This window comes from Kogia breviceps, chromosome 10 (genome assembly GCF_026419965.1).
Source record: "Kogia breviceps isolate mKogBre1 chromosome 10, mKogBre1 haplotype 1, whole genome shotgun sequence".
NCBI lineage: Eukaryota > Metazoa > Chordata > Mammalia > Artiodactyla > Physeteridae > Kogia > Kogia breviceps.
In genome coordinates this window covers 38,922,976-38,947,871 of record NC_081319.1, presented here as the reverse complement: position 1 = coordinate 38,947,871, position 24,896 = coordinate 38,922,976, and the positions used below count along the sequence as shown (strand labels likewise).

Sequence of the window (24,896 nt, the reverse complement as noted above, 5' to 3'; positions counted from 1 at the left end):
AAGTCTTCTGGGAGAAAGTGCTTTTGAAGCTAAGACGCAGAGGCTAGCAATTTGGCTGGCAGAGTTGAAAGGTGGAGAAGAGGGGGGTGTCACTGGTCATTTGTTGTGCTTGCTGGGAGTTCCCTGTGTGTCTAGACCCTAGTTCACCCATTCGCTTTCCTGCTTATGGCCTTTGCACTGTGCCCAGGTTAGAGACTGTGGACAAAGCTGAGGTGATATCACTCTTGCTACAGTCTCCCTGTGCCCTATGAGCAAGCAAATGCCTAAGGGTGAAGCTGCTGGGTCTGGGTCTAGGTGAAGGTCCCGCTTTAGAAAATCATGCTGGACAGTTCTCCAAAGTGAGTGCAAACTTACACTCCCAGAGTCAGGAAGAAAAGACTCTATCTTTTTTATTTCACAAAGAAATCTGGCCCCCCTCCTCTCCCTACCACCATCCCCCATTCCCCGCCCTGCTTGGCCCAGACCAACAGCAAGTCAGAGACAGGCAGAAGCTTGGGCTGGCTGAGGCTGCCTGAGAAGCCTCAAGCACTTTGGTCCTTACAGTCAACAAAAAACCCTGGTCTAGAGGACCAGAAGCAGCCCAGCCACATCTGATCATGGCTATAAATGGGAGCCTGGAATAAGGAGCAAGCCCTGCTGGTGGGAACAGTGAGCCGATCACATCAGCTCTCACAGGTAGATCCAGTATGATGGGGGGTGGGGCAGGGTGTGTATGCAGGAAAAGCACAGTTCCTGGGCCTCACCTTCAACCCCATCTTCTTGTTTATCCTTGTCCTCAGGGCTGGTCCTAGAAGAGGGGCCATGCCCCCCAAACCATCTGCCGAGCCAGTCAGCGGTCCTCGGCCTATAAGTCAGAGGCATGTATCTGGCCACTGATCAGACTCACTGTTCTCACTACCACAGGAAGGTGTCCAGCTTGGCCTGGGAGGGAGGGAGCACTGTCCTGGCCCCCAGTCTCTGCTTAGCCCTGGCCTTGGGCTTGGGTTTAACGGGCAGTGAGCGGATCATAGTCATGTCAGTCTGAAGGAAATGTCAAGGAAGAGGCCTAAAGAGGGGACTGGAATGGAATGCAGGGCAGGAAAGGCTCAGACTTGGCGGTGGGCAGCCCCGCTATACTGAGTAAGGTCTGGCTCTGCACACCTGGGGCTGCAGCCACCGGTGGGCTGGGGTCTGGGGGTACAGGTGAAAGATGATGTGGGCACCACAGCTCAGCTCAGCCCAATGCTACAGAACAAGGATACAGGCTGGATGAATTTTGTCCGGCCTCCAAGTCCATCGAAGCCAGTCCTTACCTAAAGCAGAAGGAAGAGGTGAGTGGGCCAGGCTAATGGGCTAGGGGGCTGGTCACCCAGCCCTACCCACAAGGAGGCTGGCACTTGCCACTTGTAGGAAACCATACTCACTGCATCTGTGCTGCGACAGGGCTCTGCCCTGGTCCTCTTGGTCTGTTTCTGGCCCAGGACAGCATTCCGGATGAAGACAGGGAAGGCACCAGCCAGCTCCTCATCAGGCTCTCCCAGACAGCGCTGGCCACCCAGCAAGAGCTGGGACTCCTGCAGAGGAGACACCAGAGCCAGGCTTGATAAGCCGGATGGCAGCAAACGAGGAGGGTAGGAGGTGTGTTGGAACAGGATCAGGATCTCTGATGCCTCACCAGGAGGCAGGAAGGACAGTGAGTAGGGTTCCCAGGGTGGCTCCAAAGTGCTTCAGTCCTCCAGGGGTGTGAGGGCTCTGGCAAGACCCTGACCTCTCAGAAGACCAGATTCATACTCAGTCTGAGCCAGAGTTGGAGGGTGACTGCCTGAGCTTCTTCTGGGAAGCCTTACCTGCTTGGGGCCTTTGGGCATCTTCTTGAGAACGTCCCGAACGGGAGAACTGCAAGAGCGAAACATGAAGACAAGAGGCAGGTGAGCAAGACATAAGGGGCAGGTGAGGGACTTCCCTGGTGGCACAGTGGTTAAGCATCTGCCTGCCAATGCAGGGGACACGGGTTCGAGCCCTGGTGCAGAAAGATCCCACATGTCACGGAGGAACTAAGCCCATGAGCCACAACTACTGAGCCTGTGTTCTAGAGCCCATGAGCCACAACTACTGAGCCTGTGCTCTAGAGCCCATGAGCCACAACTACTGAGCTACTGAGGCCCACATGCCTAGAGCCCGTGCTCTGCAACAAGAAGCCACTGCAAGGAGAAGCCCACACACAAGGAAGGGTAGCCCCCGCCCGCTGCAACTAGAGAAAGACCCCAGTGCAGCAAAGATGCAACACAGTCATAAATAAACAAAAAAACAAACAAATAAATATATTTTTAAAAGGTGGGGGCAGGCGAACCAGGCTCAGCACATTCCCCTTGGGGAGCCACCACGTGGCATGGCTGCTGGCATGGCTGCGTGCTGGGCAAGGCACCTCAGTAATCCCCACCCCAAGAGCAGGTCTGTGAACAGCTGGATAGCCACAGCCACCAGAGTGGTGGAGGCAGGGGAGGTTGGGCCATATTCCAATCTTGTGGCTTCCACTCAGGGACAAACCAATTCCATTGGAATGCTCACCATTGGAATGATGGGCTCTCAGTCACCTCACCGCATTCTGGGCTGTATGTGGGGCTGGAGAAACCAACAAATTCACTACCCACAGAAGGAAAGCCACTCATGCCCTGAAAATGAGCTCAGGCCTAGCCCCGTCTGCCCAGAGAGGGGCCACCACCTCCAGAGGACCCTCAGTAAGTTAGAGAGCCCGTAAAGTACTCTCAGAACACAGGGTTAGGCCATCTCCCTAGATAAATCTGTGCAGGCAGGGTCTGGCAAAACAGATCATGACCCCAGGCCCTGGTCTGCCACTCCTAGTTCCAGACCTGGACACAGTGTTTCCATCCAACTCCTGGGGACCCTAGCAGCTGGATACCCTCTTCTCATATCTTCCCAGAAGAGTGGGAGAATGGTGACCTAAGGCTGACCCTGTGGATTCTTAAAGCCATAAGGACAGGGGCAGGATCAGGGCCTGCAGATACTGAACCCCTCTGTTCCTGCCCCCATAGCCTGTGGTGATGCCACATGATGACCATGGGAAGAATCTCCTCTTGCTCCACTTGCAAGTCTGGCTCTGGGAAGGCTAGGCTCCCTCACCCCCCTCACAGGCACTGAAGATGGTAGAAATGTCTCTAAAAGGTATGGTAGCCTGCAAGCCCCAGGTGCCCACTTTCAACCTTTATAGCTAAAGAGGCAACAAGAGGAAGCCAGAGTATCGAGCAGGCACTGATAGGCCCCCTGACTGTAGCCCACATGCTCTAGGTTTGTTTCTCACTGCTACCAGGCCTGGCCCTATACAACTGGTGCCTCTGCCCCTGAGGCTGGGGAGGGGTGGATAATCCAGCTGGCTTTCCCTTTTGTCCTCTCCCTGGGCCTCCTCTACCTCCACTGCCTAACATCTCAATTTCTTTCTCTCATGTCCAAAGTCTTTGATTGAGAAATAACTTGCTCAGCCCCTGACTCCCTTACCTGAGCAGTGTACACCTACATGGATGTACAGGAGTAGCTCTTGTCTCCATGATGGACTACAGTGGCCTTCCTGGCCAAGGAGACAGTCTCCCCACTCCCAGTCCCACTGCACTGCTAGTGCGGTCCCACCCATCCCAGTGCAGCTCCTCACAGCTTTTCATGCCTGCCCCTGTGGGCTACCTCCTTAAGTGGTAGGGCTCTGGGCTCCATGGTCTGATATGGTCCTGCCTCAAGCATGAGCCTGTGGGGCATACAATGGAAGAGGAAGTTCAGAGTCCCTGACTTAAGACTCCAGTGAGCCCATTCAAGGTCCTGGGAGCACCCTGCCTCCCAACAGCATCAGCCCAGACCTGCCCCTACTGGGACCCCTGTGTTCTCTCTAATTCACATCCCCAACTTTGCTTGAAGGGTGATTGTGAAGATTAATGAGACAAGCAAGAGAAGGGCTTTGTACAGATTGAGTACTCAGGAGAGGGCAGAAAGGTAGCTGGAACCAAAGTCATGGCCATGGCCAAGCCCAGGTGGCCCTCACTGCCCTGTCAGCCACTCAGAGCTATTAGGGCAGGACCTGCAGAGATCTCTTAGCCATCCTCCCTCCAGGCTGTGGAAGGGCCAGGGACTACCACTTACTGTGCCTTCTCTGGGAAGAGTCTCTTGGCATGGCCATGCTGGGTGCTGGAGGGCTGGGCTGGGGGAGTATCCACATTAAAGGTGGCATTGAGGTCAATATCATCACCGAAGGCTGGCCGGCGAAGCTTCAGGTTCAGCATCTCCATAGGAGCTGGGCTATAGGCAGAGATGGCCTGGTTAATCAAGACCACAGTGGCAGCCCAGAAGAACAAAAGCCCCTCAAGCATCAGAGATGGCTCAGCTCCAGGGGCCTGGAGCCCACACCTGGTTTACAGCCATCCTGCAAGGAAGCCCAAATCTCTACAGAAGAAACCACTTGGCTTAGTCCTTCCCACAGTGGAAGTCTGGAAGACATGGAAGGAAGCAAGCAAAAACTCACACAAAACCCAAATGCACAACCAAAAGGATTTTTATTCACGTAGTCTCATTTCTCAGAATGCAGTGCAAGGATCCTGTCAGAGAGGTGACCACAGACTGAAGAAGAGGGATGTCCCTTCCAGTGCTACTTATTATGACAAATGGCACAATATTAGAAACTGTCAAAATGACTCCCCTAGGGGGCTGGTACTTTCATAGCTTGAATGTGATATACACATTAAAGTAGTGTTTCTAGAGAGTAAACTTAATAACATGGGAAAGAGCTCATATGTTAAATTTTAAAAGCAATACAAAACTCTATAGTCAACAAAAGAAAAAACACAAAAATTAGACTTCACAAAAATTTTAAATTTTGCAAATCAAAAGATACTATCAATAGAGTAAAAGGGCAATCCACAGAATGGGAGAAAATATTTGCAAATCATATATCTGTTAATGGATTAGAATCCAGAATATATAGAGAACTTCTAAAACCCAACAACAAAAAAGCAAATAACCCAATCGAAAATGGGCAAAGGACTTGAACAGACATTCCTCCTAAGATGATTTATAAGTGGCCAATAAAGGGGAGTTCCCTGATGGCCTAATGTTTAGGATTCTGGGCTTTCACTGCTGTGGCCCGGGTTTAATCCCTGGTCTGGGAACTGAGATCCCCACAAGCTGCAGCATGTCCCGAAGAAAGCATCCCCTGAAAACAAATGGCCAATGAAGACATGAAAAGACCCTCAATACCACTAATCATTAGGGAAATGCAAATCAAAACTACAATGAGACACCCCTCACACTCATTAGGATAGCTACTATAAAAAAAAAACAGAAAATAACAACTGTTGGTGAGGATGTTCTGAAATTGGAACCCTGTGCACTGTTGGTGGGAATGTAAAGTGATTAAATCACCGTGGAAAACAGAAAGACAGTTCCTCAAACAATTAAAACTAGAATTATCAAGTGATATAGCCATTCCATTTCTGGGTGTATGTGCAAAAGAACTGGAAGCAGGATCTCAAAGAGATATTTGTATATCCGTGTTCACAGTAGCATTATCCACAATAGCCAAAAGGTGGAAGCAACCCAAGAGTCCATCTACAAAAGAATGCATGAGCAAAATGTGGTATATACATACAATGGAATATTATTCAGCTTTAAAAAGGAAATTCCGCAACATGCTGCAACATGAATGAACCGTGAGGACATTATGCCAACTTAAAGAAGCCAGTCACAAAAAGATTCTACTTATATGAGGTATTTGGAGTAGTCAAGACCACAGAGACAGAAAGGAGAATGATGGTTGCCAGGGGCTGAGGGGGAGGGGGAGGAAATGGGGAGTTACTGTTTAATGAGTATAGAATTTAAGTTTTACAAGACAAAAATTGGGGGGATGGATGTTGGTGATGGTTGCACAACCTTATGAACATCTTTAATACCACTGAACTGTACACTTAAAAATGTTGGTAAGGGACTTCCCCAGTGGTCCAGGGGTAAAGAATCTGCCTTCCAATGCAGGGGACGCGGGTTCGATCCTTGGTCGGGGAATTAAGATCCCACGTGCCGCGGGGCAACTAAGCCCATGCGCCATAACTACTGAGCCTGCGTGCCTCAACTAGAGAGAGAAAACCCGCACGCCACAACTAGAGAGAAGCCCGCATGCCACAGTGAAAGATTCCACATGCCACAAGGAAGATCCCGCGTGCCACAACTAACCGGATGCAGCCAAAAAAAAAAAAAAGGTGGTAAATTTTATGTTATGTATATTTTACCACAATAGAATTGGGGGGAAAAAAACCAAAGAAAACTCTATGTATAGTACAATCACATGACTTGTGCACACCCATCCCCCACTCTACCACATACAGAAAAAGGACTTGAAGGGAATATACCACTGGTCAATGGTGACTACCTCTGGGCTAAGTCCATATTTTCCAAATTCTCAACAATGAATGTGTTTTCACTTTTTAAAATGGGGGAGCGGTATAATTCTATTAGAAAATTTAAGCCAACAGGATTTTTTCTAGCCCATCCAGACCTGGTGGGGCTCCCCAGCTCCTGTGATCAAAGAACTCCGGGGAGTGGCAGGGGAAGCCCCAAGAACACTCTTTCCCTCAGGAGCCTTTCAGAGCTGCCCACAGCCCTACTCTCACTACTCAGGGACAGAGGGACGAGCTGTGCTGTATTAGTCTCTGGCCAGGAGCCAGATGGGGTATGCAGATCAGAGGAAAGGAACTACCTGCACTGACTTGGGTAGGTAAGCAATCTGGGAAGCTTGGACTCTCTCTGTCCCTGGCCAGACCCCTGGAAGCTCTACCCTTTCCTTGCCTGTAGGTGGAAGCAAAGGCTGCATAGACCCACCTCAGACCAACTCCATGCGTTGCTTTGCTTCCCCCTCTGGGAACCACAGCATAAAGCAGCAGTCCGGACCACTCATGCCAATCTTTTTTTTTTTTTTTTTTTTTAATAATTTTATTTAATTAATTTATTTTTATTTTTGGCTGTATTGGGTCTTCATTGTTGCTTGCAGGCTTTCTTTAGTTGTGGTGAGCAGAGGCTACTCTTCATTGCGGTGCTTGGGCCTCTCACTGCGGTGGCTTCTCTTGTGGAGCACAGGCTCTAGGTGTGTGGGCTTCAGTAGTTCTGTCTCAGGGGCTCTAGAGCATATGCTCAGTAGTTGTGGCGCACGAGCTTTATTAGTTGTGGCTCGCAGGCTCTAGAGCGCAGGCTCAGTAGTTGTGGCATACGGCTTAGCTGCTCCGCGGCGTGTGGGATCTTCCTAGACTAGGGCTTGAACCCGTGGCCCCTGCATTGGCAGGAGGATTCTTAACCACTGCACCACCAGGGAAGCCCCATGTCAATCTTCTGTAAGATCTGTTACTCTGCCACTACCAACCTCAGCAAGTCCAGGTCCAGGTTAGGAGAGGTGCACTCAGGAGGCAGGCAGGGTCTGGCTACGAGAGCCATTTTGCCCTCCAGCTGGCTCAGGGTAGGACTTCCTGCTGCCATTGCCTCAGACCTTGCCCAGTGATGTTCATGGCATGTGCCCAGCCTTGGCTCAAGCCAAGCCAGTCTTTTTCACTCACACCTCCTGGCCATCCCCAACACTAAATTCAAGACTCAGGAGGTTCTCTCAGTGCCTCCCTCACTCCCCCACACCATGTGGCTCATATGTACACATTTCTTGTTCCCTCAGACACTTCCTGGTAAATCCTCTTCTTTTATAAGCTTGAACCCTGTTTTTCTTCCTGCCAATGGTCTTTCTTTCCTTCCCACCTTCTGTCTGTCTGACAAGGTGGAAGAGTCTAGAGCTCAGTGGCCACATACACCCCCCAAATGGTTGAGGGCCTGGCTTTAGGTCCTCCTGGGTGATACCATCATCTTTGGGATACTCACCCATGGCCAACATACAGGGCTTCATGCCAGAGGACTCAAGAATTGGGGCAAGAAACCCCTCTTTCCAAAACTCAACCAAGGCCCTGGGCAGACCTATTATCTGTGTGGCACGGAAGTTAGTCAGTGTGTCCTCCATGAACTCATGGCAACCGGCAGGCCTACCCTAAGCAAAGGCCTCCCCAACTCCCTTCAGCTTGGAGGTCAGAGGCTCTTGGGGTCCATGAGAGAGGTCTTCCAAACACCTCCTCTGTGGTTGGGGGTGATAGCTACTTGCTGAGGCCTCCCTAGAATGACAGGAGTGAAGGATAACCCTACTGCAACAAATGGAACGGGCAGCCATCATCAGTACCCATAGATTTCCACAAAAATCTGGGAGAGATCATGGCCAGGGGATAGGAGACTTACACAATAGCCAGAACCCACCAGGAGAGGGCTACGGATGCAAGGGAGGAGCGGGGAAGACCTGGATTTACAGATGCATTAAACAAGCCCAAAAATGGGGGTACTGATGGAAGGTGCGAGCTTGGTGCCACCACTCCCTACATCAGGGAGTGAGCACCAGGAAGTGAGCCTGCTACCTGGGGCCAAGAATGAGAAGGGCCTTTCCTAAAGTCACCTGCAATCCATCCACAGGATTTTAGGGCAGCCAGTACTGGACCTGACAGCAAATCCCTCTGCACCTAGGTTCAGATAAGACTCAGCATGATACCAGATGACTGAACATTCCCCCAATCCCTGCCCATAAAGGTTGGGTTCCCAGGACACCTTTCTGTTACTCCTCCTCAGAGGGCCACAGGCAGCCAAGGACCCCCAAGCATGAGAGGGAAGTCCAAGAGAAAGGCCATGATGTACAAACATTGGCCCTGACAGAAATGAAAATGCTAGACCATAAAACAAGGGAGAGCATATTTTGCCAAGGATGCATTCAGTGAGCAAGAACGTGTGCAAATTTAAAATGCAAGTGCTGATTCAGCCTTAAAAAGGAAAGAAATTGGGACTTCCCTGGTGGCACAATGGATAAGACTCCAAGCTCCCAATGCAGGGGGCCCAGGTTCAATCCCTGGTCTGGGAACTAGATCCCCCATGCATGCCGCAACTAAGAGTTTGCATGCCACAACGATGGAGCTCACCTGCCGCAATTAAGGAGCTCACGTGCCGCAACTAAGGAGCCCACAAGCTGCAACTAAGGGGCCTGCCTGTTGCAACTAAGACCTGGCGCAATCAACCAACCAACCAAACAAATAAATAAAAAGAAAGTAAGCAAAAGCAGGAATGGAAAGTCCCTGGGCACCTAGAGGAAGCCTCTGTGCTTGTGCTCCCCCTTACTGTGGACTCCAGACACAGATGACAAGTGCATGGAAACACCAAGGCCCATGGAATAGAAAGTGAAGGGAGCACGATGGGGAGCTTGCAGACAGCAGCCTTGAGTGATATCCTTAAAAAAAGGATTTTTACTTTCTGCCTTGACCCAGGTTGGGTTCTAAAGGTCTATCTACATGAGATGGTCACTGAGACTATCAGCTCCCTGAGGGTGGGTACTATACCTGCCAAGCTCCTGACAGAGCCTTCATGTTACCTGGGGCTTCCAAGGTGGCTGGGCCGATGGGCTCTGAGGGTAGAGTAGGTAGGAGGGACCAGAAACAGAGCTTAGTTTATCAAAATCAGCCACAGGCTGGACCTCACAGAGTCATGTGCCTATCACGCTCTCACAGCCCTCAGACCTATACTGGGGCAGGCAGGCAGCCCTGGCTCTGTAAAGAGACACTGGAAGGGGCTTCCCTGGTGGCACAGTGGTTAAGAATCAGCCTGCCAATGCAGGGGACACGGGTTCAAGCCCTGGTCCAGAAAGATCCCACATGCCACAGAGCAACTAAGACCGTGTGCCACAACTATTGAGCCCACGCACCACAACTACTGAAGCCAGCACACCTAGAGCCCGTGCTCCACAAGAGAAGCCACCACAACGAGAAACCAGCGCACCACGAGTAGCCCCCGCTCACCGCAACTAGAGAAAGCCTGCGTGCAGCAACGAAGACCCAATGCAGCCAAAAATAAATAAATAAAATAAATAAATTAAAAAAAAAAAAAAAAGAAACACTTGAGGACCTGAGGTATGAAAGGAAAGAGAGAGATTGAGGAATGAAAGGTAGGAGTATGAGAGGAAACTGGCTTACATGCATTCACTGCCCTCCTCAGACGCTGACCAGGTACTATGGCATGGGGGAAGGAGTGTGTGTGAGGAAGCTGACAGTGGGGACACAGATTAGGAGGCGGCTCCCGGTCTACTCACAGCCGGGTGTGTACACAGGGGGTAGACCAGGCTCCAGAAAGCCTCTAGAGCACTTCTGTGGACCCTAGCACCTGACGGCATCTGAATAAGAAGTGCTACCTGTGCAGAGGACAGTGAGCTTATTTCTGCTGAGGAGACAAGGGAAGCCTCCACGGGGCAGCTGACGCTTCAGTGCGGAGAAGAGCAGAAGCACAGGAGGGCATAGGAGCAGGAAGGCAAGGGGTATTCTGCTGCATTGGGCAGTGTGATGTGGCTGAAGCCTGAATATCCACCACAGCCCACAAGGCCAGCTCCATGAGGGCCTGAGGCCAGTGCCAAGGGTCCTGGGAGATGTTCGGCACGGAAGTGGCATGATGTGGTGGGGCTGCTATACAGGACAGGGGGAGGAGTCGGGCGACGGGTCACAAGCCTCACACGGAGGTGGGAGCAAGGAAAAGGGTCAGGGAGGCACCACAGAAGTTAGATGGGCAGGCTCTAGCAACTGAGAGGATGTGGGGAAGAGGGCGCATAATGATTTTCCAACGTTGAAACGTGGCTCAAAGGGACTTCCCTGATGGTCTAGTGGGTAAGATGCCACACTCCCAATGCAGGGGGCCCGGATTTGATTCCTGGTCGGGGAACTAGATCCCATAGGCATGCTGCAACTAAGAAGTCCACACACTGCAACTAACAGCCCGCATGCCGCAACTAAGAAGACTGCATGCCACAACAAAAGATCCCACACGCTGCAACTAAGACCCTGCACAGCCTAAATAAATAAATAGCTAAATTTTTTAAAAAGTGGCTCAAATAAAAGTGGCTGGGGGGCTTCCCTGGTGGCGCAGTGGTTAAGAATCCGCCTGCCAATGCAGGGGGCACGGGTTCGAGCCCTGGTCCGGGAAGATCTCACATGCCGCGGAGCAACTAAGCCCGTGTGCCACAACTACTGAACCTGCACGCCATAACTACTGAAGCCCTTGCGCCTAGAGACCATGCTCTACAACAACAGAAGCCACCGCAATGAGAAGCCCATGCACTGCAACAAAGACCCAACGCAGCCAAAAACAAAATAAATTTTTTTTTTACAAAGTGGCTGGGGACTACGCTGGTGGTCCAGTGGTTAAGGATCTGTGCTACCAATGCAGGGGGCATGGGTTCGATCCCTGATTGGGGAACTAAGATCCTGCATGCTGCGTGGCTTGGGGGGAAAAAAAAGTGGCTGGGCTGCTGGGTTGTGTTTTCTGTCTGGACCATCAGGAGGGCTGCTAGGCAGGAGATTGCCCTGAGGACCCTCTCAGCCCATTGGCTTCTGTGGAACACTCGGGAGGAGGACACCCATCCCTCTGCCTCTTGGCTCCCTGTGCTGGCAGCTTTAATGTGCATATTCCTGGAACCCGAAGAGAGTTACAGTATTTCCGTGATTGTTTCAGAACCTGGGGCAGACGGATACATTAGGTGAGCCATTCCATAAACAGGATGCCCTGAGCTGGTGCTCCTGATCTTTCTCTGACCAGCCCTAGGTCCTTTCTGGCCTCCCCTGGACTCTCCTTGTCAAAGCCCAGAATCTACCTCAAAGCTGCTTTCCAGCTAAATCTTGGCTATCTCCCAGGGCAGGGGGTCCACAGCCTTCAGGCCCACATGGGCCACCTACTCCCACAAAGCCAGGAGGAGTGAGGACACCCTTACCAGGGAGCTCCTCCAGCCTGTAGCCCTTGCACCACCCCAGAGGGTCAACAAACCTCTCTAAAACCAGGCGGTTGACAGTCTCACTGTCCACTGGTGGCAGGTTCAGGGTTTCCTGCAGCATCGTTAGCTTTTTTCTCAGGCTCTTGGGGAAGGAAAGAGAAGAGTGTGAAAGAGACGCTGAGGCACCAAGTCCAGAGGGACTGCCAAGGACTGAGCACCACACAGGAAAGGCAACCCCACTGGGAAGAGAACAAGGCCTGAAACCCAAATATCAGGCTCAGGAGGCCAGGACTACCCGACCTCAGAACCCCTCTCTGGTGGAGCCCCTACTCTGGTGGTCTCCAGGATGTAGGCACAGGACAGACTGTGAGGAAGATGCAGGTGCTCTCTGTCCTCTGCTGAGGAGGCCCCGGCTCCAGACCAAGGGCCAAGGCACATGTCCTGACCCACCCTGACCCAGGAGGATGCAGGGATCCCAGAGCCACCACCACTGACTGGTGCAAGGTTTCGCGGGCAGAACTAGCCAGCCCTGTTATTGGAGGGCACATAAGCCACCCCTCGTTCCCGCCTGGCCAGAGATGTCCCTCACTGCGATTTCCTTGTCAGCACTCTGTAAGTCCTTCTGGGCCGACCTCAGCTCCAACTTGGCCTGGTCCAGTTCGGAGTAGACTGTCTGCAACTACAAGAAAGTGTAAGGAGAAAAGGATGAACCAAGGGGTGGCCATGTGCCCTGCCCGCACCTGCTGCTACACTAGCTCGTGGTAGCCCGGGGTCCAGAAGAGCTGGGAACACGGGAGGGAGACCCTAGCTCCATGGGGCTGGACCTTAGACTGGCAATGTCCATCTGGAGCTGCCCAGGAGCAAGGGCTACTTCCTACACCCTTGCCCATGGATGCATCATGCCCAGAAATAAAAACTGCTGTGCTGACTGAATCAGGTTCCAAGATGCCTTCTACTGGGTGTCCCTTGGTGGCCTAATGGTTAGGATTCCAGGCTTTCACTGCCATGGCCCAGGTTCAATCTCTGGCTGGGGAACTGAGATCCCACAAGCCAAGTGGCGTGGTCAGAAAACACAAACAAACAAAATAAAACAAAACAAAAAATACCCCCAAACAAGAGGCCTCCTACTCTGGGCCTGGAACAAAAAACAGGCCCCTGAAGCTGTCACATTTGGGACCTGTGTGCTCCAGCCAGCTGAGAGGTACCAAGAAGAGCAGAGGGGAACAGAACTGTGCAGAGACTGGGGGGATACCTGCCTGACCTGCCACCCTAATTGGACAAGCCATGTAGCCAGAGTCAATGCCCAGTAAGTATCAGAAACCAGCCTCTGTGAGTCAACCAACAGCCCCATGGCCTTGCTTAGGAGACACACATGAGCATGACAAAAGGACAGCCACCTCTCCCCTCACTGTCAGCTCCCCACTGAATTACCTTGCTTCTGGAAGAAAACAAGTCCTTCTTCAGTTTGTCGGCTAGCTCCCCTGAGGCCTTCCGTGCCTCTTTTAGATTCTCGTACTCTCTACAAAGGGGCCATGGAAAGACATGTCAGCACCAGACACCTGCTGGTCAGACTGAGCCACAGCACCAACCAAACACAAAGCCCAGCCCAAGCCCTCAGCCCTTCTCATTCCTACTCTGACACCTGAGCCCAGAGGGGACCAGGTGGTGCTGTGGAGGGTCCGGCACCCAATGCAAGGAGAGCTAGTGAGTCTCTGTTCCCTGCCTGCCTGCAGGCACTGGTGATTTGAGAGGGTGTGCAGGAAGCCCCGGCCCCACTACGAGGCCCCCTACACCACCTGACCCCTACATGAGGCATCTGGAATCCTCCATGCCTGTCAGCCAAGTGGTCCTTTTTCTCCCACCTCACACCCATTGTAGTGAACATCTGAGCTGAATTTCTGATGCAAGCCAGGCAGGGTCAGTAACAGTGCTGATGGAAAACAGGCTCCAGATATCATGATGGGGCTCATGGCTCAGAAAGCTGTGCCAACGTCTTTAGAAATAACACTTATAATTCACATTCAATTCTCTCAATAATCCTGTGAGGCAAGTTATTATTATCTCCATTCACGAAGCTGAGGATCAAAGAGGTTAAGAAATTGGCTCCTGGCCACATGGTGAAAGGGGTGAGGGTTCAAACTGAGGCAGCATGGCTCCAGAGCCTGCCCCTTAACTCCACTTGCTGTGCTTTACAAGAGATGTGCAACAGACGGAGAGGCATGGCTGGGGTGCCATGGCTTAGCTCTTGGGCTTGGATAGAGGGGCCAGAGTACACACTTCTTGAGGGACACGCAGTACACAGCCAACTGCTCCAGCGCTGACTGTCCTACACCCATGTCTCGGATCATCTCCTCCACCTCGGGCCGCTGACTCTGGAGTAGGAGCTCAATCCTGAAAAATACCCAGCCCACGGCATTTAAAAACTGGAGGCTGATGGGTAGATACCCAGTGCAGCTCTGCTTCCCTTTGCTGCCGTTGCTATGGTGACAGCCTGAGCTGCTAGGATGCTTCAGCAGGCAGGTCTGCCCAAAAGAAAGGTCCCACAACAGAGCTAAGCACAGCTGCAGCGATGCTGCTGAGGAAGAAGGGGTGTTGACAGAGAGCTTTAGGTCAGGGATCCCCAGAGAAAGGTTCTTGGAACAAAAGCTCTGCCAGGTCATTTGGCCACAGGCAACAGGGACAGGGAGGAGTGTGGCAAGAGCCCCCATGGAAAGTAGAGGAGCCCATAGAGGCATAGTAAGACCGGTGCCCATACTCAGCTGGCCTGAGCCCCCCATGGCCTATGGAGAGTTGAGCTACAGAGGTGTGTCAGCCCCTGCTGCAGTCCTGAGAGCTGTGCCCCTGAGGGCCCTAGGTGCAAGGGCACAGCGCAGGCCCCAGATCCAATCTCACCGCTCCATGGTCTTCATCTTGTTCCGAAGCCGGCGGGCCTCCTCCCGTGCTTGTTTGGTCTCATCCTGCTGCTGTTCCAAGTACTTCATCTGCTTCTGAAGAGCAAACGTACCCCTACATATCTGTTGCTTGGAGGCTCCCAGGGGCCAAGGCTAACGTCATTGGGAGAACACTACCCTAGAACTGTATGCTTTTGAAAATGCTGATAAGCATATGCTCCAACCCCCAGGAGGTAAGCCTCCTGGCCCTCACTCTGGCTTGTGCTTTTTCTGCTAAGAGGCCCTACGCTAGCTGCTTCCTCACCTCCCTGCTTGCTTCCTCCTGAGATATGTCTTACCATAGGCACAGCCCACTCCCAGGATCTATAGGCCTGCTGGGGGCTGCCAGGGTCCTGTGGCCTGCTGTGCAGGAGGCTGAAGAAACCTGGAGTACAAATCCAGGCTGCGCTATCCACCATCTAGACCTATGGACAGTTGCTGGGGTAGGAGAGCTGAGCCAGAGGCAGCTGGCCAGGCTGCCCTCAGTACCTGGCCACTTCATCTCTGACCTGGGACTGCCAGCAGACTCCTGCTCTGCAGCCAGGTGCTGGTTCACTCTTTCCTTCCCACTGGCCAGGCCATGTGATCCAGGCCAGCCACGAAGCAGAGACAGAAACAATGAACACCCTGGGGCCCTATCTATTCACAAGGATGGCTCCCCTTCCCTTTCAAATGGCATCCAACAAAGACTGCTCCTTCCTACGAGGCCAGAATATCAATTGTGGATTCAAGTCAATCACTTCATGCCCCTTGGAGAGCAAGAGGCTCACCAACCCAGGCTGATACAAAATTCATTTGGGTCTAGAGCCACTTGCTCTGCAGGCTTTGATCTGCCAGGTCAGCTCAGCACAGCCGACTTCAAAGGCCCCATGCTCCTCCCTGGGATGCTGTTTGATCTGGCTCCAGAGAGCAGCCCAGCCAAGGACTAGAGTGCTAATGGAAGGTTCTTTAGGCTGGCTTTGTCAGTGGAGTACAAACCACTTTTGGAAACACGGCCCAGCCTCACTGAGGTCTTGGCTGAGCAGCCCCTCCATGAAGCACTGGGCAGGCCTCACCTCTCGAAACTACCTAGTACAAAATCCATAAGTGCAGGCAATACAACCCTTTTCTCATGGGCTGGATGGGTACAGCATGGGAGGCCTGGGGAAGATGGGATTTGCCTCCATTTTACAATTGCACAAACCAAGGTATTCACCAAGGCAGAACCAAAAGACAAGCCCAGAGTGATGAGTCCAGGACTAAAACTATATCTCCCCACCAATCTGTGACCACAAGGGCTGGAGACCCACCTTGAGGGTGGAGCACAGCATCTCAGCCTTGTCTAAGGCCTTCTGCAGGGATTCAACAGTGGTGTTGCGTTCTTCCAGCGTGTCCCGCAGAGTGTCAATGATGAGCTGGCTGTCTCGTTTTTCCTTCTCTGGAGCAAGGGTGGGGGATGGAGGGAGAGAAGAGGCCCGTCCACACTGCAGTATGAGAACCTGGGCCCTTGGGCTCCAGCACACCACCCCAGAGCCAGGTGAGGAACAAGTCTCAGGCCAGAAGTTGGGTGGCCCACTTCTCTCTCTGGCAGACACCAAACCAGGGACGCCCAGCCAGAGTCTCTTTCTTCAGGGGATGAGACCCTCTTTCTGATGCTTGGAACTACTTGAGTAAAGATTTCACTGCTCTGTGCTCCTGTGGGTCTAGTTAATTCATCATCCCAGAACTCAAACAAGTTCCTGCCAAATTTGACAGTGGAACCTTCACCTACAAATACTTTGTCCTATCAGATAGCCCCCTCCCAGCCCAGGTCCTAGGCAAGCAGCCTCAGACAAAGAGAAGAGGCTCATCTGATCTAGGTGGACAGCTTCGGTCACCTCCCTTTCCTTTCCTTTTCTGCCAATCACAAGAGCTGATAGGACTCTTGGACATATGAAGCAGGGAGAGCCCCTGGCTCTGCCAGAAGGTTGGAGGCCTTCCTCCCAGGGCCTCTCCCTCCACTACCCAAGTCAGGGGCTTCCCAGGGCCCCTTGGGAACTCACCTTTCTGGGAAAGCAGGGCTCTGGTATTATCCAGTTCATTCTGTAAGGCAATACCCACAATAAGCAGCAAGAAGGCATCAGAGCTGGCCTCCACTCAGCCTCCCATAAGGCTGGTGGGGAGCCCCAGGAGGGGACAAGGAGGCCTATGGGCCCAGGTAAGCATGAACCCTGTGCACCTCAAGGCCAAGCTAAGTCAACAATGGAGAGAGAAACCTTGCTTTATCTCTGTGTGCCTTTTTAATTTTTATTTATTTTTTAATTTTTGCTGTGTTGGGTCTTCGTTTCTGTGCGAGGGCTTTGTCTAGTTGTGGCAAGCGGGGCCCACTCAGCATTGTGGTGCACAGGCCTCTCACTATCGTGGTCTCTCTTGTTGCGGAGCACAGGCCCCATAAGCACAGGCTCAGTAGTTGTGGCTCACGGGCCTAGTTGCATGTGTGCCTTTTTAAAAAGTAGATAAAGTGGACGAAAATAGTCTCAGGTACAAGACCCTAGGACAGGAAAAGAGGCATAACAGGGGCAAAAGAAGTGGAGCTACGCCTGTGCAGTCAGTCTCATGGCAGAGGCTTCCATCGCTTCCTTGGGCCTGTGCTGGCCTTGACCCTCTCTGGCATTAGCTGCACTCACTGGGGACACAGAATTGGGATGGCCAAGCACCTTGGGCCACCACTGCTTCCCTCCACCCTGGGTCCTGCCTGCTTCATGGTCTTCCCCTCTCCAAGCTCTAAGCTGGCTCTGTGCACCATGAATCTTCCAGTCCCAGAATCCAATAGGTAGGTGAACCAGGACAACTTTGCACCCCTGGATGAAACCTCACCTGCACTAGGCTCTAACCAGACTGTTGTGAGAGTCAAATGGGCCTCTCAAAGTGCGTGCATATGTTCTGAAGCCACTGCCACAGAACCACTGAGAGGCTGGAGCAGAACTGAGCCCAGCTCCCATTCAGGAGTCCCATGTACTCAACACCCCTGTGGGCAAGAGACATGCCTACTCCATAAGCAGGAAAACCAGGCTCGGCAGACCTGAAAGGCTTGGCCTAGGGTCCATGGTGGTAGCTAGATGCAATCCAGAAAAATCCTCCTCCAGATTACCCTTCCCAGGTCAACGCAAGACTCAGAATATCGGGCTTCCCTGGTGGCGCGGTGGCTAAGAATCTGCCTGTCAATGCAGGGGACACGGGTTCGAGCCCTGGTCCGGGATGATCCCACATGCTGTGGAGCAACTAAGCCCGTGCACCACAACTACCGAGCCTGTGCTCTAGAACCGGCAAGCCATGACTACTGAGCCTGCACTCTAGACCCCGCGAGCCACAACTACTGATGCCCATGCGCCTAGAGCCTGTGCTCCGCAACAAGAGAAGCCACCACAATGAGAAGCCCGTGCACTGCAACAAAAAGTAGCTCCCGCTCAATGCAACTAGAGAAAAGCCCTCACGCAGCAACAAAGACCCAACGCAGCCAAAAATAAAAAAAAAATAAAATAAGTTTAGAAAAAAAAAAAGACTCAGAATATCACATGTGACCAATACTAAGGCCTAGCCCCAGTGCGTGGATAAGTCCCTGTTGTCAGACTCTTTACCCAGGACCCTGGGGCAGGAGCCGTTGGTGGCTGAGCTGGTCAAATAGGCCAGACATCTGGGGTGGAAGCGGTGGGTAGAGAAGTGCACACACGGGCTGCCTGAGAATGGCTGCCAGCCCAAAGCTACCGCTAGTCCCCTGGCTCCTTCCACACCCAAGCAGGGTGCCTTCCAAGCCCTTGCTCCAAACTACTCAAGATTTTGCCTCCCTGTCTCCTAGATCTGGCTCAGAAGGCCAGAAAGAAATGAAGCTGCCTTTGTTGCCTTTATCACAGGGAGGACACGGCTTAAAACTGGGAGCAGTTACCATGACGATGAACATGTTAGCTTTAAGCATAAAAGTTCCATGTTCTTGAAGCAGTGAGGTTCCAAGGACATCACAGCACCCTGGGACCAGGGCCAAATGAATCCTGATCTGACAGATGCCCAGCAAATTAACCCTCAGAGTCCAGGTTCACTTGCAAACTTCAATCCCACTTCCTTGAAAGGTTTCTGCCAATCCAATCCCTTTGTGCACAAAGAAAGCTAAATCTTACACTTGGAGGGGAAGCAGTATAAGTGTAGGAGGGAATCCACCCATCCTCCCCCACAGTGTGGGTTTCTATCCTGGCTGTATATCTTGATTCCAGGGGCTCTGCCCTCCATTCCTGCTCTGAGAAAGACTCAGGCACCTGGATATATACCAAGTTCCCCAGGCAGTTTTGAAGCACAGGCAGGTTTGTGAACAGTAGGTTCACACATATTCCCTGGCTGAGGACTGAAAAGATGGTTGTAGACCCTTTGTGAGGTGAGGGAACTTCAGGAGAGGCACTCTAAACTATGGTCAGAATTGCTCTGAAATCCCCAGAGGAGGGCTCACAGTCAAGTGGCTCCCTTCCTCCCTAACAGCGTATTTCTTCAATGACTGTAGCATCATCACTTGTCCTCTGCTCTCTCAGCCTCTGCCTTGAAATCTCTACCAAGTCTTCCCTCCAGAACTCCATCTCCATACTTGAGGTACTCTCCCTGGGTAGGAGCAGAAAGTGAACTCTCAGAGGGCTTGGGGTTCAATAGAATGAGATAAATTCTGGGTACCTTTAAGAATTCTGCATCTAAGACACTCTCCTCCTCCTGGGCAAGGTCAAAGAAGAGCTTGTTGATAATGGTTCTTTTACCGACCTGAATGAAAGAACAAGATACAGTATGACTGCACAGCTGGGTCATGGGCAAGGAAGACAAGGGTGTACATTCAGCCAAGTCCATCTCAGGCCTAACATTTCACAGCACATCCCTTGGAGTGAGAGGACCTCTGTAACCCTGTAGGTGGCCCAAGCTGGTGCCACTAGCTTGGTAGTTACTGAAGTCATGTCACTGCAGACCCATGTGGTAACTGCTCAAAAGAAACCCCAACTCTAGGTGCTGGGCATTGCAGGGGAAAGGCAGGGAAGGAGACCAAATCTACCCAGGTTAAGATTGGCCCAGGCAATGAAAGTCCATCCGCCTGCTATCCTTGGGCACAAGCAGGCCTCCCGAGCCGCTCAAAAGCACAAGTGAGGCTCGACCAGCCTCAAACCATGAGGGTCCAAATAGGTCAAAGACATTGCTTAGCTTCCGAGATCTTTCCTCATTCCTGCTCCCTGGCAAGGAGCTGTCTTTAGCTGAGGTGTTTTCATCCTACCACCCTCACCTGGATTCGGCATTGCGGGCAGGTCCGACTTGGTGCTGTCTCGAACCACTGAATTAGGCTGGAATGAGAAATAGAAAAACAGACTTATGAGCCATGGCTTGGAGCGAGACATACAGACCAGGTAGCCACCCCGACCAGAACAGCACCTGTCCTGCTCCTCCTCGACCCAATGCCTGCCTACCCAGGAGGGCAGCACCACAGGTCATGACGGTATATCCCACAAGGCCTGACTGGTACAAGCACTCCAACCAACTGGCCTTTTTGGGCCCTGTTGGCTTGGATTTCCCTAACCCTGAGCTGCAATTTTGTCAACTTTCTAGGCTTGGAGCGGGGCATGGGGGGGCAACAGTCAAAGCCAGACTCCCTCAGAGATGGGGATTGTAATAATACCCCCATGTAAGCTGGGGCTCCAAAGGGGGACACTTCCAAAGTAAGGATAAACTGGAGGTAAAAGCAAGTAGCAGTAAAAGCAAAACACAGCCCAGCTATGTACCATCTGCTTTAAACTTTAATTAAAATAGTCTCCTGCTAGGGAATTCCCGGGCAGTCCAGTGGTTAGGACTCCGTGCTTTTGCCAAGGGCCCGGGTTCAATCCCTGGTGGGAAACTAAGATCCCACAAGCTGTGCAGCATAGTCAAAAAAAACAAAAACAAAACATAGTCTCCTACTGGTAAACAATCCCACCCCCAGGGACCAGGGAGAAACAGAGTCCTTTCAGGAAGATGATACCATAATCCTAGGCCTCAATTCTTTTTCTATAAATAATTTTTCAAATACATATAATACAAAGCTAACAATGCACAGTGGAATACTACACAACAATAAGAACAAATGAGTCTACAACTAAGAACAAATTATGGATGAATTATATAAATATAACATTGAGGAAGAGAAGTCAGATACAAAAAAAGGTATATTGTGTATAAGTCCATTTACGTAAAGTAAAAAAGTAGGCAAAACTCATCTATGTTGCTGTAAGTCAGACAGTGGCTATCCTTATGTGTGGGGGAAAGGCGGACAGGTGGGAGTAACTGAAAGAGTGTACGGACCTGGGTCCTTGGACTCTTTAATCAATAGAAACTGATAAGAGGCCAGAGAAGAAATTTAGGCAAGGCTTTACTGGGACTTGTGCTGCACCTGAGGGAGCAAAAACAAGCAACAGATGCCCTTGCTTGCTCACTGTGGGGCAGGGGGGGAGCTGGTTCCTTAAATGGGGTGAGTGTATGGGGCGGGTCGGCAGATTGAGCCACAGGGGTGGCTTAGGTAGTCTGCCCACCCCTTTGGTGGTGCTGTGTGCAGAGGTCATGCACAGACCCTGCGTTTGCTCCAGGCACTTCAGAAGCAACAGCTGGGTTTTGGCCTTTTTGTATTTTGTTTGTAATTTGCCCCAGCTGCTGCACACATGTAGTTATTTTTAGTCCCCTATAGTTTCTCTGTATTCTGTTGCTTGAGGAGAGGTTTGTCTAGGTGCAAGTGCAAGCACTCTGGCAGTGTCCCAGGTCCCAACCTGTCTCAGGAGGAGGTTTCTGGAGTGCTGATGTCTAGTTTCTTGTTCTGAATTCTGGTTGCAAGGGTGTGTTCAGTTTGTGAAAATTCTGCAAGCTACACACTTATTATATTTGTACTTTTAAAGGATTTATTTATTTATTTATTTATTTTTGGCTGTGTTGGGTCTTTGTTGCTGTGCGCTGGCTTTCTCTAGCTGCGGTGAGCGGGGGCTACTCTTCGTCACAGTGCGTGGGCTTCTCATTGCGGTGGCTCCTCTTGTTGCAGAGCACGGGCTCTAGACACCCAGGCTTCATGAGTTGTGGCTCGCGGGCTCTGGAGCTCAGGCTCAGTAGTTGTGGTGCACGGGCTTAGTTGCTCCACGGCATGTGGGATCTTCCCAGACCAGGGCTTGAACCCGTGTCCCCTGCATTGGCAGGCAGATTATAAACCACTGCACCACCAGGGAAGCCCCTATATTTGTACTTTTATGTAACATTTCTTAAAAAAAAAAAAAAAAAAAAAAAAATTATTTATTTATTTATAGCTGCATTGGGTCTTTGTTGCTGCATATGGGCTTTCTCTAGTTGCAGCGAGTGGGGGCTACTCTTCGTTGCAGTGCGCGGTCTTCTCATTGTGATGGCTTCTCTTGTTGCGGAGCACAGGCTCTAGACGTGCGTGGGCTTCAGTAGTTGTGGCACGTGGGCTCAGTACTTGTGGCTTGTGGGCTCCAGAGTGCAGGCTCAGTAGTTGTGGTACACAGGCTTAGTTGCTCCGGCACGGCACGTGGGATCTTCCCCGACCAGGGATGGAACCCATGTCCCCTGTATTGTCAGGCGGATTCTTAACCACTGCACCACCAGGGAAGTCCCTGTAATGTATTTCAATAAATTTTTTTTTAAGTAAACAGTTATACAAGGAAAAAAGCACTACATAGTGCAAACCAGAACATATCCACAAAGACTTAAGATATTAGGATTTTCACAGACCATAATAAACACATTATGATGAATAAATAAAAATTAAGATTAAAAATATCAGCAGAGGGCTTCCCTGGTGGCACAGTGGATAAGAATATGCCTGCCAATGCAGGGGAGACAGGTTCGATCCCTGGTCTGGGAAGATCCCACATGCCGCGGAGCAACTAAGCTCGTGCACCACAACTACTGAGCCTGCACTCTAGAGCCCGCGAGCCACAACTACTGAAGCCCATGCGCCTAGAACCAGTGCTCCACAACAAGAGAAGCCACTGCAATGAGAAGCCCGTGCACTGCAACAAAGAGTAGCCCCTGCTCGCCACAACTAGAGAAAGCCCACACGCATCAATGAAGACCCAGCGCAGCCATAAGTAAATAAATAAAATTTTTTTAAATAAAGAAAGAAAATATCAGCAGAGAATTCGAAAATAAAAGGTGACATATCAGAATTTAATAAGAACCAAACTGAAAAAATGGCCAAAATTAAGAATTCAATGGATGAGTTTAATAGCAGTTTAGACACAGTTGAAGAACTGGTATATTGAAAGATAAGTCAGAGGAAACATCGAGAATTAGAAAGATGGAAAATACATGAGAAATGATAAGAGATATAAAAGATACTGTGAGAAGGTCTAGCATACATATAACTAGGAATTCCAGAAAGAAAGTGTTAGGTAGAATAATGTCCTCCCCTCAAGAAGTGTACGTCCTAATTTCTGAAACCTGTGAATATGTTACCTTATATGACAAGAGTAATTTTGCAGATGTGATTAAGTTAAGGAGATGGGGAGATTATCCAGGTGTGTCCCATGTAATCACAAGGGTCCCTGTAAGTGTGACAGGAGTATTGGAGTCATACAGAGAGAGTTGAAGATGTAACACTGCTGACTTTGAAGATGGAGAAATGGGCCATGAGCCAAAGAAAGCACAGCCCCACTTCCATCTTGATTTTAACCAAGCAAGACCCATTTTGGACTTCTGACCTCCAGAATTATAAAATAATACATCTGTGTTTTCTTAAGCCACTAAGTTAGTGGTAATTTGTTATAGCAGAAATGAAAAACTAACATAGAAAGAAAAGAGATAATGGAATAGAGGCAATACATGAAGAGATAAAGGCTGATAATTTCCCAGAACTGATTAAAGAAATTGTTCCACAAGTTAAATCTCAATCAGAATAAAAATAGTAACAAAAAGAGAATTGAGGTAACTATATTATTGTCAGACAAAATAGACTTTAAGTCAAAAAAGTTTATAAGAGACAAAGAAAGGCTTTACATACTGATAAAAGGTTCAATCCAACAAGACATAACAATTATAAACATACATGCACCTAACAAAATATATATGAAATATATACACGGAAGAAAATTGTACAGAATTGAAGGGAGAAACAAAAAGTTCTCCAATAAAAGTTGGAGGTGTTGGGGCTTCCCTGGTGGCGCAGTGGTTGAGAGTCCACCTGCCGATGCAGGGGACACGCGTTCGTGCCCCGGTCCAGGAGGATCCCATATGCCGCGGAGCGGCTAGGCCCGTGAGCCATGGCTGCTGAGACTGCGCGTCGGGAGCCTGTGCTCCGCAACGGGAGAGGCCACAACAGTGAGAGGCCTGCATACCGCAAAAGAAAAAAAAAAGTTGGAGGTGTTGGGACTTCCCTGGTGGCTCAATGGTTAAGAATCAGCCTTCCAGTGCAGGAGACAAGGGTTCAATCCCTGGTCCGGGAAGATCCCACATACCGCGGAGCGGCTGGGCCCGTGAGCCATGGCTGCTGAGCCTGCGCGTCCAGAGCCTGTGCTCCGCAACGAGAGAGGCCACAACAGTGGGAGGCCCGCGTACCAACACACACACACAAAAAAACAAAAAAAACCAACCCTGTACCCCCGACCTCAGCTCAGCTGTCACCTCCTCCGGGAAGCCTGCCATAACCCGCCTCTGCCCAGGTCAGGAACTCTCGTGGGACTCCGTCTAATGCCGTCCTCATCACGTCTGGGCTCCGAGGTCGGGTCGGCCGGAGGTCCGACACCCCACAGTCCTGTAGCCGTACCGGGGCGAGTGCCCAGCTCCAACAGAGCAGTCACTCACCACTGCAAGTGGAAGGTGTGGCCGCAGTGAATGGCGGCCACGTCGCGGGAGTGATCGAAGAAGTCAGAGCAAATGGTACACAGAGCACGGATAGGCATGATGACTGGTCTCAAGTGGCTAAGGTAGCCAAGGAAAACGCGACGGGTTCAGCTTCGTGGCCGTGCCTCCGCGTCTCAGCTTGCTTCAAATTTGGCTCCGCAGCGCAACTTCCGGGAGCGGATCGGAAGTGGCAACAAGGAACGTGAAAGCGCGGACTGAAGGTTGGGTCCGGATTGGACGACGAACCCTCAGGGGCGGGGCTTAACGGCCCAGCGGCCGTAAAGAAT

General features: G+C 51.1%; 1 protein-coding gene across 2 annotated transcripts; it reads right to left on the bottom strand.

The window, feature by feature from the left end:
* Positions 1-363: 363 nt before the first annotated feature.
* Positions 364-24,779, bottom strand: TRAIP (TRAF interacting protein). Of its 2 annotated transcripts, none has more exons than XM_059076826.2 (15): positions 24,571-24,779; positions 20,027-20,084; positions 19,435-19,518; positions 16,788-16,827; positions 16,056-16,183; positions 14,729-14,823; positions 14,114-14,227; positions 13,268-13,355; positions 12,426-12,515; positions 11,890-11,978; positions 4,123-4,278; positions 1,827-1,875; positions 1,404-1,553; positions 1,242-1,292; positions 364-1,020 (listed from the first exon to the last, which is right to left on the bottom strand). In XM_059076826.2, exons 1-15 carry the CDS (start codon positions 24,666-24,668, stop codon positions 895-897), a joined length of 1,416 nt encoding a protein of 471 aa, XP_058932809.1. In that variant the 5' UTR covers positions 24,669-24,779; the 3' UTR covers positions 364-894. The 2 variants fall into 2 exon arrangements, with proteins under 2 accessions (XP_058932809.1, XP_066900281.1); XM_067044180.1 differs by lacking the exon at positions 24,571-24,779 and adding an exon at positions 24,374-24,502 and having other exon boundaries at positions 366-1,020.
* Positions 24,780-24,896: the final 117 nt, after the last annotated feature.